The 18034-nt window shown below is 39.3% G+C and overlaps 1 protein-coding gene across 2 annotated transcripts in view; it reads left to right on the top strand.

The window, feature by feature from the left end:
• Positions 1-18034, top strand: part of LOC139940558 (uncharacterized) — a 55242-nt gene that overhangs the window by 6795 nt on the left and 30413 nt on the right. For both annotated transcript variants that reach the window (XM_071936859.1, XM_071936858.1), the window contains exons 3-7: positions 6550-6708; positions 12338-12424; positions 13134-13386; positions 14945-15210; positions 15824-15987. In XM_071936859.1, the coding sequence (XP_071792960.1) occupies positions 6550-6708; positions 12338-12424; positions 13134-13386; positions 14945-15210; positions 15824-15987 (929 nt within the window). The remainder of the gene's footprint in view (positions 1-6549; positions 6709-12337; positions 12425-13133; positions 13387-14944; positions 15211-15823; positions 15988-18034) is intronic.

Here is an 18034-nt window from a genome sequence, read left to right as displayed (position 1 = left end):
TGCCGTGAGTGGGCTCTCACACGATGACTTTATTGGCTGGTAGCTCTGGGTGCCGTAGACAGGTTAAGAGCACCGAATTCAAACTCGGTGTTTCTGATCAGCAGAGTGTGGTTCAAATCCCCTATGTCCTTAAGCAAGACACTTAACCTTCGGATGGGAAGTAAAACCGTTGGTCCCATGTGTTGTGTAAATGCATGTAAAAGAACCCAGTGCACTTATCGAAAAGAGAAGGGGTTCGCCCAGGTGTTCCATTGGGATAGGTAAACCGTGCGTAAATACACACACAATGTGATGAACTGGAACAAGCAATCGGTAAGGGTTGACAATGCATGACCCGGTAAAACAATCAACCACGTTGGTCAGTTTATATTCCACTAGACAAGAATAAACTTTCACTGTACCATGTGAACGCAAGCCCAGTTTGGATTAAATTGGGTAACGTATATTTTGGACACCCATGGTGCTTAGAGGGTCAATTTTTAAACTCTTCATCTGAAAAGTAATTTTTGTCAATTGAAAAACACAAGACCACTAGACTTGTCTTGTCCCTAGTTTACCAACACAAGGCTAAAACAACTGGTCTTGGGCCTGCAGTCCTGTGTTAATTTGGAGCCTGTGGTCATGGTTGTCACATGTTATCACAGGTAAAAAAGGAAAAGGAATTCAAATGTGATCGAATTGTACATGGATCATCAGTTAGTTAATAGTCAACTTCAAGTTATTGTGAGCTTAATTAGCATTGTTTATAATTTCATAATTTTTTTATTGAGCACTCCCCCCACCCAATTTATATGTTGTGCTTAGTCCATGTTCCTGCTACCGCCAGCATAGTTCACAGTGAACGCATGATGCCTGGGTCGCCCTGCCCAAATTCCAGGCGTGCATTTTTTTTGGGGGGGGGGGGGTACATGTAGGCCTACTTATTTTTTGTGACTTATTTATTTTTTCTGAGTAGCAAGTTAGCATCATCTTTCATCACTGTCAAAATTTTGTCAGAGAAAAATTTTCAAAAATGCAACTTTAAAAATGTGTTTTTGCATAAAATGGCACTGCATCAAATTTGAACCTTAGTTTAATTGACCGATGTTTTTTAAATTGAGTAAGTGAACAACCATGACAAATTTCATGCATACGGAAGATCAATTCAAAGATTTGGGGCAGCCGCATAAAAAACCTGCTGGCAGACGAGCAAAATCTGTAACCGAAGTGGCATTTATATTTATCTTTTAATACAATTTCTTGATTGTTTCATGCTCCAGTTGATCTTTATGTTTGCTTATCGTGATGGAAATTCACAAGGTACTGTTGAGCGGTGGTGCACTTTGCTGTATAGAAATGTGTACAGGAAGAGCAAAGGGTTGAGGATTGTGGTAGGGTGGGGTGGGGGGGGGTGTAAGGCCACAGGGTGATAAGGTGCTCTTGCCGTAATGCAGTGTGATTTAAATGTAGTGGATGGATTGGGGCAACAACAGTCAGGCCTGATTCTTGCCAGTCTTGAAAAGGGCATGGTACTTTCTTTCTGGGGAAGGGCACCTCTATTGTTTCTGTTGTACAGGAGCATGTATCTAGGGGTGCACCAAGGCAATGAACTGGGGGCATTGTGACAATAGCCCAAAGGCAATAAAATGAATTTTGTTAATTGCACATCTTGAACAATACTGGTTGGCAAAAAAAGGAAACATTGGTCTGTTTTATCTGGTGCCGGCCGTGACGCTCAAGCGTTTGTCATCTGCATAGTTTACAAATCTATGGCAATTGCGAATCAATTTTTGAATGCATCATACGGTATTTGGCGCAAATGTGGTTCAGAAACATTTCTTGTGTAATGTCGGTTTGCCTCATTTGTCTCCGTGAAGTCACAAAAAAAGAGTTGCACATTTTGTTTACATCTGTAAAACATGACATTTTGAACTCAACATAAAAGTGCACTGCATTTAAAAACATTTTGTTCAGAAAGGTCGTTGTACTACATGTAAGTGATGGACCTTTTTTTCTGGTAGAACATTCATGCATTTAAAAACATGTTTTCAATGTACCACAAAGGTCGGAGGGTGTCTTTTTGTCACATAATGTTTTCGAAAAAGTTTCTAATAATAATAATAGTGTATTCTTATATAGTGTTCAGGTCCGTCACGCAGTGACGCTCATGGCGCTTAAACATTATTACCCCTGGTCACTGGGCCTTAAATGATTCCTTAAACCATCTCAGCTCCCTGGGGAGTAAACAGCCTGTGCTGCCAAATATGTAGCGCACTAAGCTAATCAATCACAAGAACCAACTCTGCCCTCATAGGTACCCATTTACCCCTGGGTGGAGAGAAGCAATGAGAGTGAAGTGTCTTGCTCAGGGACACAAGTGTCATGACCGGGATTCGAACCCACACTCTGCTGTACAGAATCACCAGAGCTTGAATTCAGTGTATCCGCTCGGCTATGACACCCCTTCTTTATGATTGTGTTGTGCCAACCTTGTTGTGATGTGTATGGAGAGTCATATAGTTATATATAAGAACTAGAGGGCGCACTGGCCTATATACGCGACCCGGCATGCGCGCATGCGGCCATTCTCTAATTTGACAAAACAGCATCGCACAGCGTGTGTTTGTTCGGCCATTTTGTAAGTTGTTAAAACAGCATCGCGTAGCGTTCAATAATCACAAACTCCATTGTGTACTTCTTATTCAACGCGCGTACGGAATGGCGCGCGCGTGTCTCCTTGTGGTCTTGTCGCGTCTGTGCAAGCAGCATCACCAGTGCGCCCTCTTGTTTATTATATATAACTCTATGATGGAGAGTACATGAAACACTGACAACATGGACGGAGACCCATACATGTACTCCTTTAAACTTGTGATCAATAGAGTAGTCATAATCCCGGAGCTTGCTGTGTGTGTTAAGGATTCACGCTGTGTGTCGTCCCTTACACTGCATATTGGGTTGGAATGAGTTCGGCATTGCAGACTACACTTGGACGTACATTTGTGCAGTATGTACTTTGGATACATACTGCACATGACTAGGGCCAGGATATTGTACACACACTTATATTGTAAAAGCAATTTATAGTGGACAGCTATATGGCTAATTATAGGCCCATAAAATCTTGAAAAGCTCTGTTCCTTTGTACACACACATGTACATAATAATAATAATAATAATAATAATAATAATAATAATAATAATAATAATAATAATAATAATAATAATAATAATAATAATAATAATAATAATAATAATAATAATAATAATAATAATAATAATAATAATAACAATAATAATATTAATAATAATAATAATAATAATAATAATAATAATAATAATAATAATAATAATAATAATAATAATAATAATAATAATAATGGAAATTTATAAAGCGCCTATCCATGTAAACATGCTCCTGGGCGCTGAACAATGAAAAGAAAACATATTAAAATCCATACAATTAAAACACTCAATAGAAAATACAGTAAACATGTATAATTATGCAGAATTTGTACACAACAATCAATGATTAAAAAACACTGAGAATAAATCCTAGTTAAAAAAATGTGCATTGTACATTATGGAAAAGTGTATAAAACACATGGAAGGTTCCTTTTCACTGGCAGTGACATTGCATACTGTCTGACTGTTTAGACTATGTGTGATACATACAAAGAACTGCACATTGCGAATTAAATAATATTCAACGAAACATTTGTTTATGTGCAATGTCTGCTGCTTACATACATGTACTGACATACATGACTGTACAGTACATGTACCTGACCTGGATATGAACAGGCACAAGATACTAGGAACGGTTTTGGTCTTGATTTTTTTTTTTTTTGCAGCCCGATATTTTTCATATGAAAGGGTAATTTACTGTCAAAATATTTTGTCTGAGAATGCTAGGAATTTTACTCTAAAATTACACAGCTCTGTGTAAATATTATGTGTTCCATGGTGGAACATATTTCTTTCTTTTAAAACAATCATCCAAATGACATTGACAAAAGTGTTTGATTTCTGATGGGCCGTAGGCCAAAATAAAACCCTGTGACATTGGCTGGTAACCTTAGTCTGCTAAGCATAATTTGTTGTGTTAAAGGGTCTATAGATGTACTTTTACCTAACACAAAACACAATGTCCACAGATTTACATTAAACTTACATAGTTTGAAGATTTATATAATATGATAGTAGAAAGCTTCCCTTGATACTTTACTTACTGGGGGAAGGTGTAGTTTTTGAGTAAAATCAGTTTGTCTCAGTTTTAGCATGTCAAATCGTATTCCAGTTATGCTATGTTTTTGGTATAATACCATTAACTGGTTAATGGGATTTTACATGCTAAAATAATTTTTGTCTCCTTTGACTTTGAGACGAAAATTATTTTGTGACTTGTTTTACCAATTTCTCAAAAACTACAGAACCTCAGTTAGTAATATTTGAGTGGAAGCTTTCCACTACCATTGTCTTTAAACCCTGTAAGTTTAATGTAAATCTGTGGACATTTTGAAAAAGTACCCAAATCCTTTAAACTACTTTTTGTGCTTTAAAAGCAGCTCTATGAAATTGGGGACTGATGATTGGATTCTCTGCGTGATTAATAAAACATTTGTTTTTATGTTTTTTTAAAGTGAGCTCATGCCACACCCGTTACTCAACCATGTCAACCCATTCTTGATTTAGATTTATGTAACGCGGAGAAACCAAAATGTAACTGAGGGCATTCAATCGCACTATTGTTTTTAAAATTTGCATTAGGTAAGGGTCCATTAAGAATAATTCAATGCTAAGCATTATTAATCTTTTTAAGATGTGGATTGGTGGGTCAATAAAATAATGATGTTCATAATGTTTTATTTAAAAAAGAAAAAGAAAGAAAAAAAAAGACAGGACTCAACTATTCAAGGATGTGATGGCTCCATTTTCCAGAGCTTGTTTCCTCTTTGGAAGACATCCTCCCTCTAATTCAATTTAAAATCATTTTCACACAGATGTAAATACTCTTTGAAAGCTAGAGTCCCAGGCCTGATACTTCATAGAGACAGTTGCCTCCGTGCCCCTAGTCATTGCCTTGATGCCCCTTGAAATGCAGGTCTGGGATCTCAAGAGGGCAAGCAGGCCTGAAACTTCACGGAGGCAATAAAAGCGATTGCTTCCATGCCCCATGTCATTTCTCGGAGACCACGGAGACCACGGAGACCACGTAGTCCACGGAGTCCATGGCCCCGTGTTGCTCTGGTCTTGCTTGGCCTTGGTGCTTCTTCAAAAGTTTCCCGTAGACTTTAAGATTTTCCAAAGGAAGTGCCCTATTAAAAATTAAAATGGCCTTGCCCTCTTAAAGACGAAATTTGAGGCCTGGAATTGAACATGATCACGATGGCTGTGCCATGATAAAGGTTTAAAATGTAAAAGGTCTTACATTCTGAAAACATCACAACAATGACCATGGTCAGTGATTGCCTACGTGTACTGTCTATAATACATCAAACAGGACCTTCGGCTGTTCGAATCAACCCATCTGAAAGACTTTGAAAACAAATGGTTGAAGGGTCTTGGCTCTTGCTTTTAAAAGGACACGTCAAGACTGGATCTTGAACACACACTCTGCTAATAACACCAGCATGAGTTTGGTGTACTACGTAAGTGTTGGCCTTGACTCGCATTGTTGATGTACAATGTACACTACATGTATGTACTTTGTACATGTACAATGTCTACAAACGTACACGTGTGTATCAGAATTTGTTGTACATTGAGCCTGTACATGTACATGTATATCAAGGGCTCTCATGGATTGCAAGCTAAAAAGATGATTGATATCTTCATCAAATATTCATACAATTTTAATTTCATATTAAGTGAGATTATCTCTGTACTTTACTTTTAATTTTTATTCATGATCGTGGATATTTAAAACCACTTTCATCGGCTCACTGCTATTTTGGTCCTCATTTGTAATTTAATGTCGAGGAGTATCGAAAGGGCGTTGAATAAAAAAAAAATGAAAAAAACACAAGTTGTTGTAATAAGTTATCAATCTCTAGGCCTACTGCAACATCATGTTTCGCGTTTATCTTTGGGGAAACATCAATCAACTCAATTTATCAAGCATTTTTATGAAAATCATGCACTTTTATTAAACACGTCTGTAGTTCTAAGGAACTGACGATAGGACAGTTTCGCTATTTCTATTTTGATTTCTATTTTGATTTCGAGACCTCAGAATTAGATTTTGAGGTCCCGAAATCAACCATCTGAAACACACAACTTCATGTGACAAGGGTGTTTTTTTCTTTCATTATTATCGCGCAACTCGACGACCAATTGAGTTCAAATTTTCACAGGTTTGTTATTTTATGCATGTTGAGAGAAACACCAAGTGAGAAGACTGGTCCTTGACAATTACCAATAGTGTCCAGTGTCTTTAATTGTGAACTTGTGATTTTTTTGTGACAATTTGGTAGAAAGTATAAACTAGCTTTTTTATGATGCAAAATGATTGTGTTAAACGTTCCATTTAATTTATCTTTATTGAAATTTGCTCATTTTTCAAAACAGCCCTTGACCAAACTGCCCATGCGAGCCAACAACCCGTACCTTCAACAAGATGGAGAACACTGTCTGCTCTGTAGGAGGGAACGCCCAGACCTGACCGCCCAAAAGATACCCCCGGTCACTGCAGACGCTAAAGACAGCAACCAGTCCATTATAACCCAGGTACGTGTCATATAAAATATTAACATAACATCCAGTAGTAGGCCTAATAATTTAGTGCAAATTCCAATATTATTTTGTTCAAATGCACTGAACAGTCAACTATTAATAAACCCAGTAGTGAGGTATTAATATTCAATTGGAAAACACAAGACCCCCAGACTTTTATAACGATCTGGAATTTACTGGCCTCAGTCCCCTCAGATTTGCTGTCCATTAATATAAACTTGTATTAACACCCCTCACAAATATTCTGCCTTTTCATTGGTTTAGAGAGCGTCACATGGTACATTGTATGTCTTAGTTTTACTAGAAAGGGCGGGTGTGTTTTGTAAACAATTCTCAGAAGAGCGGATCTGGAAATTTGTTTTTAAGTCTTTAGGCTTGCCACTGGGGAGGCCTTTCCAGTTCTTCTGTACAACTTCAGGTCTGGGATTCCACGCAGGGCCATGAAGGCCAGTGCCTTTGTTGCCCCTAAGTAATATCCCCCAAGCTTAGTCCATTGACTTTAAGATTTTCCAATGGAAGTGCCCCTTTGCAAAATGTAAGTGGTCCATTGCCCTTTCAGCAGACAAAGTTCCAGGCCTGCAACTTATAACAGATGTTGTACACATACAATGTCATGTATGTAATGTACTACACTAAATGTAGAAGAAGACAAAAGGTTTTTCGTACTTCAAAACATAAAACAGTTGTTGGACTTCCTCCAAACGAAGCACCGGTTAGGCGATTGACTTCTTTCTGGGCACGTACAGTGTACATGTCTAGTCAGACTCGGAGGTCATAGCACAGCTGATGGAAGGTCGTGAAGCAAATTGACTTTACATTTAAAGGAAGGTCTTTTTCCAGAAGTGAGTCACCCGGTTTCCATTCACCAAAGTTTATGTGTTATTAGGTACATTTTGCATCCTGATGAAGGAGAGCTTCGAAAGCTCAGAATGCAGTTTTGTAGTGCATTTAGATCAGTCTTAATTTAGTGCTAATATAAAGTGCTATGCACGACATATGTACTGTATAATATGTACCTTCCTTGTTTTTTATACAGTATCTAGTATCAGACTAACAAAACACTATTAATTGTCATGTGTAATGTTTATGTGTTTGACTTGTTTTAGCCTGCACTGTATTGACATAATATCAGACATACAGTGTCTTTAACATTTACATTAAGAAGGTTTCAAACTTTGTGCATGGTGGAAATACGAAATGGAAAGGTTTGAAGAAAGCACCGTGATGACTACATGTAGCTGTACTTTATGCAGTTCCTACATACACAAAGTAATGTACTTGATGTCACATGACCAGTGTAGTTTTATCTTTACGGGCTGATCTACATGTACGTGCATCCATTACGGAGTGTACAAATACTGCATTCAGCACACAAGACTTTTGTACAATTCCTTGCTCAATACATAGTACATGTTTTGTAGGTGAATAACTTGGACCAAAGAACAAATTTGAATGCATGATGCTGCCCAGGGCACCACCCAAGTTGCTTGTAAAGATGGTGTCTATCGGAAACTACATTAATGTTTTCGCTATGTGTAGGCCTATATTTACATGATAGAAAGTGATACATGTACACGGCTCTGTCTGACTTTAGCCTAGGCAGAGTTTGACCATGTCCTTTGACAGTTTTTTTCAACACTAAACTAGCCATTCGGTGAGAAATTATGACTCCTGGTTCTTCAATCTAACAGCTCAATGCTGCTCCATTCATAGGCTTTTGATGGATTATCAGACATTTTTATAGACCTTTTTCAAAAGACATTTATTTTCTTATTGGCCTACTTTGGGGTAAAATTGCACACATTTCATGTTTTTATTTTGAAGATTTTTTAAAGTTTTATCCTTGGAGAATTATAATTTTATGATTTGTACAAATGGAGGTACCACATGAGGTATTGCTTGACTTTTCTATACTTGTCATACAACAAGATGACATTGAACATGAACGTAAACAAACATACAATCAAGGAATAATCAATACAGTACAGTACATGTTGTGTGTCAAGCAAACACTGGCCCAGGGCTGTATGCTTCGTTGTTGAAAGGGCAAGGGCACCAAGGCATTTTCGTCTTGGTAAAGGGCACCCTATGATGAAATTGCAAATTTGTACTGGAGCATTTCAAGGGCACCTAGGCAATGACCAGGGGACACGGAGGCAATCGCCTTCGTTGCCTCCGTGAAGTATCAGGCCTGCTGGCCCTTCGTACAATTGTACATGTATGACTACCCGTTAATAATTTATAAAGTACGATCAAACTACAAAATGGTACATGCGATAAGATAAGATGTAAATAAGAATAAGTAGATGTGAATTAATTTGCTATATAGGCCTAAGTTACGGTATTTTGAGCATGTGAGACTTAATGCTTTCACTAGCAAAAGTTTGTGGTTTGGTAAGGCAGGCTTCTTAAAACTTTGGATGGGTAGTGGAAACGAAAACGACTTGAATGATATTGGAGTACGGGCTAATGTATGATGTGACTGTTGAAAAGTTCTCTCGTGTGCAGTAGGACTACAGACATTGATGTTATGTTTACATCTGGGCCCAATTTCATAGCGCTGCTAAGCACGAACATTTGCTTAGCATGAAATTTCTTCCGTAATAAAAACAGGATTACCAACCAAGTTTCCATTTGTTGCATATTGCTTGTTACTGGTATTCAGCTGTTGTTTGGTTATCCTGATAATTACGTGGAAATTTGATTGTAAGGAAGAAATTTCATGCTAAGCAAATTTGTGTGCTTAGCAGCTCTATGAATTGGGCCCTGTATTGTACGTAGTCCTATACAAAGTGGGCATGTCATGAATGGTTTTAGTCCCTGTGTAACATCCAGGACCCACTTTCCATCTCCTCCTACTATGCCTCATTGTGCATAATTTGGGAGCCTTGACCCAAGGACAAAAGGTCAGATAGGAGTGGAGGGGTGAGGTGAAGGACAGGAAGTCAAACCACCATCTGTGCAGACAATGTGCGTACTGTCTGTCTACATACTGACATGTGTACTGCAGGCTTTGTGTAGGCATCTAGTGCAGTGGATTAAAATAAAAATGTACACTTAAAGGGGTTGTATAATAATATACCTGGGATTGATGTTTCCGCCAGCAATAAAGATTGCCTCACAATGGATGGAAACTGGCTCTGAGGATGTGGCAAACCCTTTCATAAAAATAATTCAAAAAAATGAATGGTAGCACTTAACAGAGTTTATAGCAAGAGGTGTGTTATGCCTCCCTAGTGGAAAGTATTTTTGTATTGTAGTCTTTGAACATCTTGTATTTTGTATTTGTACTTAAATAAATATTTTTATATCTTAAGGTTTTTTCTGTAATTTTAAAAATAGTATAATATATATATTTTCTTAAATGCTCTGTATATTTAAACACAATTCAACCTCTGGCTGCCAAGTTTGGATGTTTTTAAATAAAACAATAATAATAATAATAATATGTACTCCAAGTAGCTGCTGTAGGGTAGGAGTGGAATAATCTGCCCATTCCATCAGACATCAGAGCCATCCGGACAAACGACACTTTCAAAACAACCCTGAAGACTCATCTTTCTTTCAAAAACATTTCAGTAACATTCCATAGACATTGGATTTTTTTTTATTTTCTTGATCTTTTGCACTGCTAGAGGACAACCAAGAGGGAATTTTTTGTGGATAGAAAACGTCATTTTTTTTGTTATTAATTATAATAAGATAAAAAAAGTTGATCTGCATTCAAACAACTTTACCAAAATGGGCAGATTGTCTGAAAACTCATGATTTGGGGAATAACATCAAGCAAAATTGCCTGGAGAAAATTTGACACTTTCAGTGTGTTTTAGATGGCTCCAAACATTGTGTACATAGTAGTATGTACTCATGTTGCACATCGTTCGGACAACTACAGACAACCTATATGTAACATTCATGAATTCCAAACACGTCTGTGAGGATCTGCATTCAACAACTGGCCCGGCGGCAATTAGTTCCCTCCACAGTATCTTATCTGGGCCAGCTCAGTATCACAGGAAATGTGCTGGTGTGTCAATCGTAGTAGTTGGATTAAGGGGTGGGCGTTAATGATTACAACCCATTTTAAGGAAAATTTCCCCTTTCGCTGGCGGATCTTATTTACTCAGAGTCTAGTCTATGATAGTATTAATAGTGGTGTGTGTGTGTTTAGCAGCTGTACTCTACTTGCTAAGTACCTGGGCCAACAATTTCATAGCGCAGCTTAGTGGTAAGCAAATTTTCGTGCTTGCTGTAGCATAACAAATTTGCTATTAAAGGTGCAAGCGTATTTCACATGTTAGTAGAAAAATAAGGCAGCCATATTGCGCGTTTACTGGATTTACATTTAGTGACGTCATTTAGTTTTGTGCGGTAAGCACTGGAAGGTTAGCATGCCTTTTCGTGTGCTATACGATTAGCAGCGCTATGAAATGGAAATCGCGAGGGTAAGCACAAAATTGGCCGCTAAGCAGCTATAGCGGGCCCAGGTTATTGCTATGGTCATGATAAGAAATCCACACAAAAAATGACCATAATATGAAAAGATGAAGAGCCTGTATGAGATGTACATGTAAAATAAGATTGGTTAAACTCATTACGTGTATTCTTCCTTTCAGGGGGTGTTTAATATTACATGTACAGTGTCATGTTTTTGTGGCATGTTAAATTCACTGGACACTATTGGTAATTACTCAAAATAATTATCAGCATAAAAAACTTGATAACAAGCAATGGAGAGCTGTTGATAGTATAAATTATTGTTAGAAACGGCTCCTTCTGAAGTATTGTATGTAGATTTCGAGAAAGAAGTAATTTTCCACTAAAAAAAGAGTTTGATTTAGGGACCTCAGAATTAGATTTTGAGGTCCCAAAATCAAGCATCTGAAAGCACACAACTTCGTGTGACAAGGGTGTTTTTTCTTTGATTATTATCTCACAACTTCGACGACTAACTGATTTCAAATTTTGACAGGTTTGTTATTTTATGCATATGTTGAGATACACCAAGTGAGAAGACTGGTCTTTGACAATTACCAATAGTGTCCAGAGTCTTTAAGGCAGGGAAGACATCATTATGCGTGTGTGTGTACATGCATACTACATGTTCCAACATTCTGTATTCCATGCATACTGTTGAATCACACTTCTCAGGTCATTCTTATAGGGACAAATCTTAATTAGTCATCTTTCATAATAAATAATGCATGCACAGGAACTTATACTTCAAATGCTTACTGTACTGTGCAATGTAGATGCCTGCAAGGTTCAGATAGTCTCAAAAGAATCTTCAGTAGGAAGTACGGATGCATTAATATTTATCTTCAAGCAAACATGAATCCTCCGTTCTGATTGGTCGATCCATGGCCACAACAGTGTGGTATTAAACCCGACGTTGCACGGTCCATATCACACCGTGCACATTGCACACTGACTACACAATGCTTCTAATATCACACAGCCGTGAAGGGTGAACAAATCGATAAAATAATGCTATTATCAGGTTTTGTATCACATAAAAAGATAAAAGTGTACCCTTTGTAAAATCAAAGAAACAATTTCACTTGTGTATCACAAAACAAAATGACCAAACTTCAATTCAATGTGTATTTGTCGTACTTTGCAGGCCCCGTTGTGGCTGTGCCCAGATTGCAGGCGCACTGTTGAAGAAGATGAGAGAAATGCAACACGGAACTCACAGCCCCCTCTGTTGGTAAGTTTCCACCAGGCTGATGCGTCCCTTTGTACAAACTGTGTTCTTATGTTTTGTGTAATTTAATACAGGTGGCCCGGGTCACACATGAACAAAAAGTTGAATAGTAAAATGAGCTTGTCGTAATAATTCTAGGCAAAACAACAGCATTTGTAAAGCGCACTTTTGTGTGACATTCAAAGGCGATACGACTCTCTTAATATTTATGCATGACGTCATAATTCTTACCCAAAATGAGGCTATGGGCACACATCCCCCACCACTTGCAGTGGCTGCGCCCATAGCCTTGTTTTGGGTTTGTGACGTACCTCATGCATAAATATTAAGAGAGGCGTATAGCCATTTCGTCTCTCTCTGATGTTGTCCTCATGCTGGATAATTTAGTTTTCTTTCTACAGAAAGTTGTATCCATCAGGCCTGATACTTCACGGGGCAACAAAGGCGAATGCCTACATGCCCCCTGGTCATTGCCTTGGTGCCATTGAAATGCTCCAGTAAAAATTTACAATTTCCCTAGGATTCCCTTTTACCAAGGAGAAAATGCCTTGGTGCCCTTGCCCTTTCAAAAACGAAGCATACAGGCCTGATCTATTCTCAAGAGTGTTGCCTTCATTTTGAAAATAGTTCTTTTTTTTTATGTAGAAATTGATTTAGTTCTGCAAGTATATTTGTAATAATCCAAAATGTCTTTATCCCTCCTCCCATTCAGCCTCAGGAATTTCTTCTGCAACCATCCTTATCCCCTTTACTTAAACTCGACGGTACTTTCAATGTTCCTGCGGGGCTGCTGGGCACTGCAGCAGTCAAAGGCAGCGAGGCGACCTGCAGCTGTGAACCGTGTCGAGAGAGAAGGGAAATAGCTGCAGAACAAGAACTGGTACGGCAGCAGCTTGCAGAGAGCTGGAGTGAGCTCAGCCATGTAGTACGATGCGTCTACTGTGAAGCGGGTACCGCTCTGGCAGGTCAGTATAAATAATAATACTTGGTTCTTATATTGCGCTTTTAAATCACAACGATGAGTAGAAAAGAAGCTGCACAGCGACAGAGAGACCTTTTTAAAATATTGCAAGGGACCATAAGCGATTAAAGGAATCATTGTGTGGTGAAGAGGTTTTCAACTAGTGGTTTAATTCCAACGAGGCCTGGTTCTTGATAATTTTACTGAGACGAGGTTGAGGTAAATTATCAAGAACCAGGCCTCGGCGGGTTTAAACCACTAGTTGAAAACAGAATCAACACACTTTGATTCCCATTCATAAATACCTTTTCGGTCAAAAAACATCAACACTTTGGGTCAAAAAGTAAAATAAATGCAAAAATTATAATTGTTCAATGATTTCTTTCAACACAGCACCCCTCCAGCTATGAAATGGTAAGGTCCTTCGCCGCCCTTGGGTAAACAACTCCTTATTAGGGAATGCAGTGCGCGTTGCACGTATCGCGTGATGTGGCACAACTGTCCCGGCCGTTGCTCTCGACGAATAGGAATGAAAAAACTGTCTTACAATCACAAGTGCAAGCTCGCGTGTGACGGCCATCTTTCAACATTTTTTACTGGTCATAAACAAAGGTTTATACACACCCACGTGACGCGCTCTCCACCAATAGGAATAGTGAAACTGTGTGAGGTATTTATGAATATGGTTTAACTCAAGAGTTCTCAAACAATCCTAGATTACTAGATTAGATCATACAAGCATTGTCACTGAACACATGTGTTGAGTTTTAAAATATGCAGCAAAGCGACAAAGAGATCTATTAAAAGCATTACAAAGGACCATGAAACAAGTGATTGTTTGGTATGACGACAGAGAAGTACGGGAACAGAGACAGGAATTATCTGACCTACATGTATTGAATGTGAAGAAGCTGTGTAGTAGATGAGCATTACTTTTACCCTGGGAATGTCCTGGCCCTATTTATGGTGCATCTGTTTTGCTTACAACGCACCACGTGACCTGGAAATGACCTCTGTGAGGTTCAAGTGGCGACCAAGTTATGTTAGGAAGTCAGCTTTGAACTTGTGTATGATCCATTGGCTGCATTCACTGTTGATACAAATTTTATTTTGCAATTTGAAAGACCCTAGTTGTGGTTTCACAGCCAAAATGCATGGCATTGGACTTATTTTTAGATCGTATTGAATAATTCTTTGTTGCTATGAAAGTGGCCATAATGTACATGTATGCTGTCTAAACGCATACATGTACATCAATAAAGCACGCAGCGTTCCTGATTTGATTTCTGTGTTGCCATTTTGTTGTATTGCACATGCATGCACACGCTCACAGACGCCATGTTTTGGGATCAGGTATTTGAATCATGGTTATGTCATTATTAGTTGCGGTCTATACAGAGTGCTGAGCAGCACTAAGGTTCTTACCCTGAAACAGAATCCACCGATCTGCTGACCTTTCAGCAGACATGAAGTAACATTGCCGAAAAGACCAAAACTTTGAAAGGGCCCAGAATTTGAACCATTGTCACCAAGTCCCCCTTTCACTCCTTCAATCTTTTCAGAGAATGAAGACAGTTCCAAGTTGAGCCTACCCCGCATGAAGGAGCTCCTACACCGGCTGTGTACCCACGATCCCCACCAACTCTTCCTGCAACTAGAGCTTGAGGTAGACGACTACGTGAAGGAGATCGGAGGGCGTCTCAGTCGCCAGCTGGCCATCGGCTACAAGTCGCTACATCTAGCCAAGCAGTTTGTCAGCATGCTCTTGGAGGAGTACGACGATCTGTGTTCTGCTGCCAAGACTCTCTCGGCGGTTCTAGATGAACTGGTAAGATTGATTTTTAATCTATAAGTCATCAAAATCTATGGCATCATTCAATTTGTTTTTTAAATGGTGTTGAGCAAAGACAAATCGACCAGAGCGAGACTTGAACTCTGGATAGGGAGACCTCCGGAATTCATTCGCAATTGAACACAGCTGGGGGCTTCTCCAGTTTACCACTCTCATTGGCTTCTGTTGGCTATGGCTCTCTACCGTTGGCTATGGCTCTGGACCTCAGATTTTATGTACCTCAAAAATGCCATAGTGTTGTGGCATAGTGAGGTGTACATGGTGTAGGTTGATTGTCTTGAGAAACACACTGATAGTACTTGGAAGGTGTTACTCTCATGCCCAATTTGTCGAACCTCCAGGAAAGTGCAGTGTGATCCCCAGGACTTGAATTTCGCCCTTGAAGGGGCACAGCAATTTTTCCTCTAGTGAGGGGCACATCTATGGGTACAATGAAGTAATATTGGAACCTTGCAGGGGGCATCAAGGCAAAAGCACAGGGCACCACGGCAAAAGCACAGGGCGCCATGGCTATTGCTGTGGGTGCTGTGAGTTATTTCAAGGCCTGGATGCATATTCTCATATTGTTTTTTTTACTTTGTACTTATAGGAGAAAGAGCACCTTACCAAGTTCCAGTTGACGTGGCTCAGGCACAACATGCACATGTTTCATTCCACTGTCTATGTGACGCTAGGGCTGAGGGAGAAATTCACCTGTCTCATCAATGAGCTAAGGCAAGGCACTGGGAGCAAAGAAGCCTGCTTGCTGCATAGGTGGGTTCTTTTTTCATATCACAAATGGCTGCATGACTGAACTATTTTTCACGCTGTATACATTGTATCTCATATCCATGTGGAAAACAGCCCCAGGGGTTGTTTGTACCCCCATAGTTACCACGCAGCACTTTCGTACTCTCCCTGCCTACATGTAGGTCCCTACTCAACGGGATGTACATTTCAAGGATACCCAAGGGTTTTACCGCTTACTTATTATTTTGACCACTAGTACAATGGAAAGTTAATGTTATGACACTACATGTGCATGGTTAAAATCTTGCCTACTAAAACTTCCTTTGGGCAAGTAAACACCACAGTTTACAAGCGGGGTGGGCTGGATTTTTTTTTACGATAATCGCAAGGCCTGTTTTTTTTATGTAAGCGCAAGGCCTGGAGGCTATAGTATATTTTATAACACCCCTTGCAAGTATTCTGCCTGCTCATTTGTTTAGAGCGTGTCACATGACATGTCTTAGTTTTGCCAGACGACGGCCGTGTGATAGAGCGTCGGTTTGCCATGCGCTAGTCCAACAGACTAGCACATGGCGTGCAGTACCCAGACGTCCGTTGCGTATACTGGGATGATAAATTAATAGTCTGTAACCACTTCGGATTGCGCGACACTACATGCAACACAGTAAGTAAAAGTGTTTGCAATCTGTATTCGCGTCGTCCGTGGATTGTAGCATTCAGGTCTGTAAATTAATAATAACAGTACAGTATTTAGAAATGTTTGGGTTGTTATAAAACAAATATTGACTGCTTTTACTCGTGCAATGGTTAAAAACTATGACTCCCTCGGTAATCCCGGGAGCGTTCTATTTTCCCTCGGCTTCGCCTCGGGAAAATAGAACGCTCCGGGGATCACCTCGGGAGTCATAGTTTTAACCATAGCACTCGAAGCAGTCAATATTTGTATACTGTAGTATCTCTTGTCAACAGAGCATTCAGAAATTCATATACATGTACACCTCTTTAGAACCAGATTCAGGGACTAGATTCACAAAGCTGCTTAGCAATTTACTAAGCACAGGAAAATCCTACTTAGCAGAAAAAGGCTACCAGCCAAAATACCATTTAATGTGTACTGTTTGTGACTGGTTCCCTGTAGATTTCTTGCTTAGCAGAAAAATATGCTCAAACACCATTTTCTTAACCATTTTCTTCACCCTTATGAAATAAGGAAGTGGTTGCAAGGGAGTTTTGCCCTACTACATTCGATAATTGATAATCAGTCATTTTGAGTTTGATGGATGGTACGGCCGCTAATTGGTGGCGCGTCAACCCTCAAAGTAGGTTAATTAGGTTAGTAAAACGCAAAACACTTTTCAGGTGACTTTCTGCTGTTCGATAAGATGTTAATTAATGGGAACTGACGTTTCCGGATGAGCAGGATTTGAGTTAATTTGTATCTGTTGATGTCATGTTATAAGACTGCATGAGACGACAGGTAGTGTGATTAGAAAAAACAAGATTTCGTCTCTATAGATTGACGAACTGGTTTGTACCCAACTTAAATTCTGTCAACTAGTGGTCTTATAGGAATGGTATTTGTGCAAAGTTGCCTTTTTTGGGAACAAGTTTCTGCATTTCATGTAATTTTGGCAAGTATTCAAGGTGTTGGTTCTGGTTTTTTGCACTCTCCATGGCACAGCAACAACCTACCTACAAGAGCTGCTACAACGCCATGAACCGAACCACCGCCTTCGTTCCTTGTACACAAATCTTCTTCGAGTGCCCCTCTATCATCATTCCCTGGGAAACCGTTCTTTCCTCAGTCTGATCCTTCCCAATGGAATTCACTTCCCATCAAACTGAGAAAGGAAACTTCGTCCAGTACTTTCAAGAATCAACTCAAAAGCCATCTCTTCTAATCGGCTGCTTCTCCTTCTGTTTATTTTGTTTAATTAGTTCCTAGATGTTAGCTTTGTAAGGGTTCCTGCGCCAGGAGTGTCACCTGTGACAGACCTGGCACATTATAAGTATCCTATCTTATTATTTGTACCTTATTTGTTCTCATCAAACTAAGCTTGGGCCATACCAC

The sequence above is a fragment of the Asterias amurensis genome, chromosome 8 (genome assembly GCF_032118995.1).
Source record: "Asterias amurensis chromosome 8, ASM3211899v1".
Classification (NCBI taxonomy): Eukaryota; Metazoa; Echinodermata; class Asteroidea; order Forcipulatida; family Asteriidae; genus Asterias; species Asterias amurensis.
Note: the sequence above shows the minus strand (reverse complement) of the source record. Positions and strands in the feature narration are given on the sequence as shown.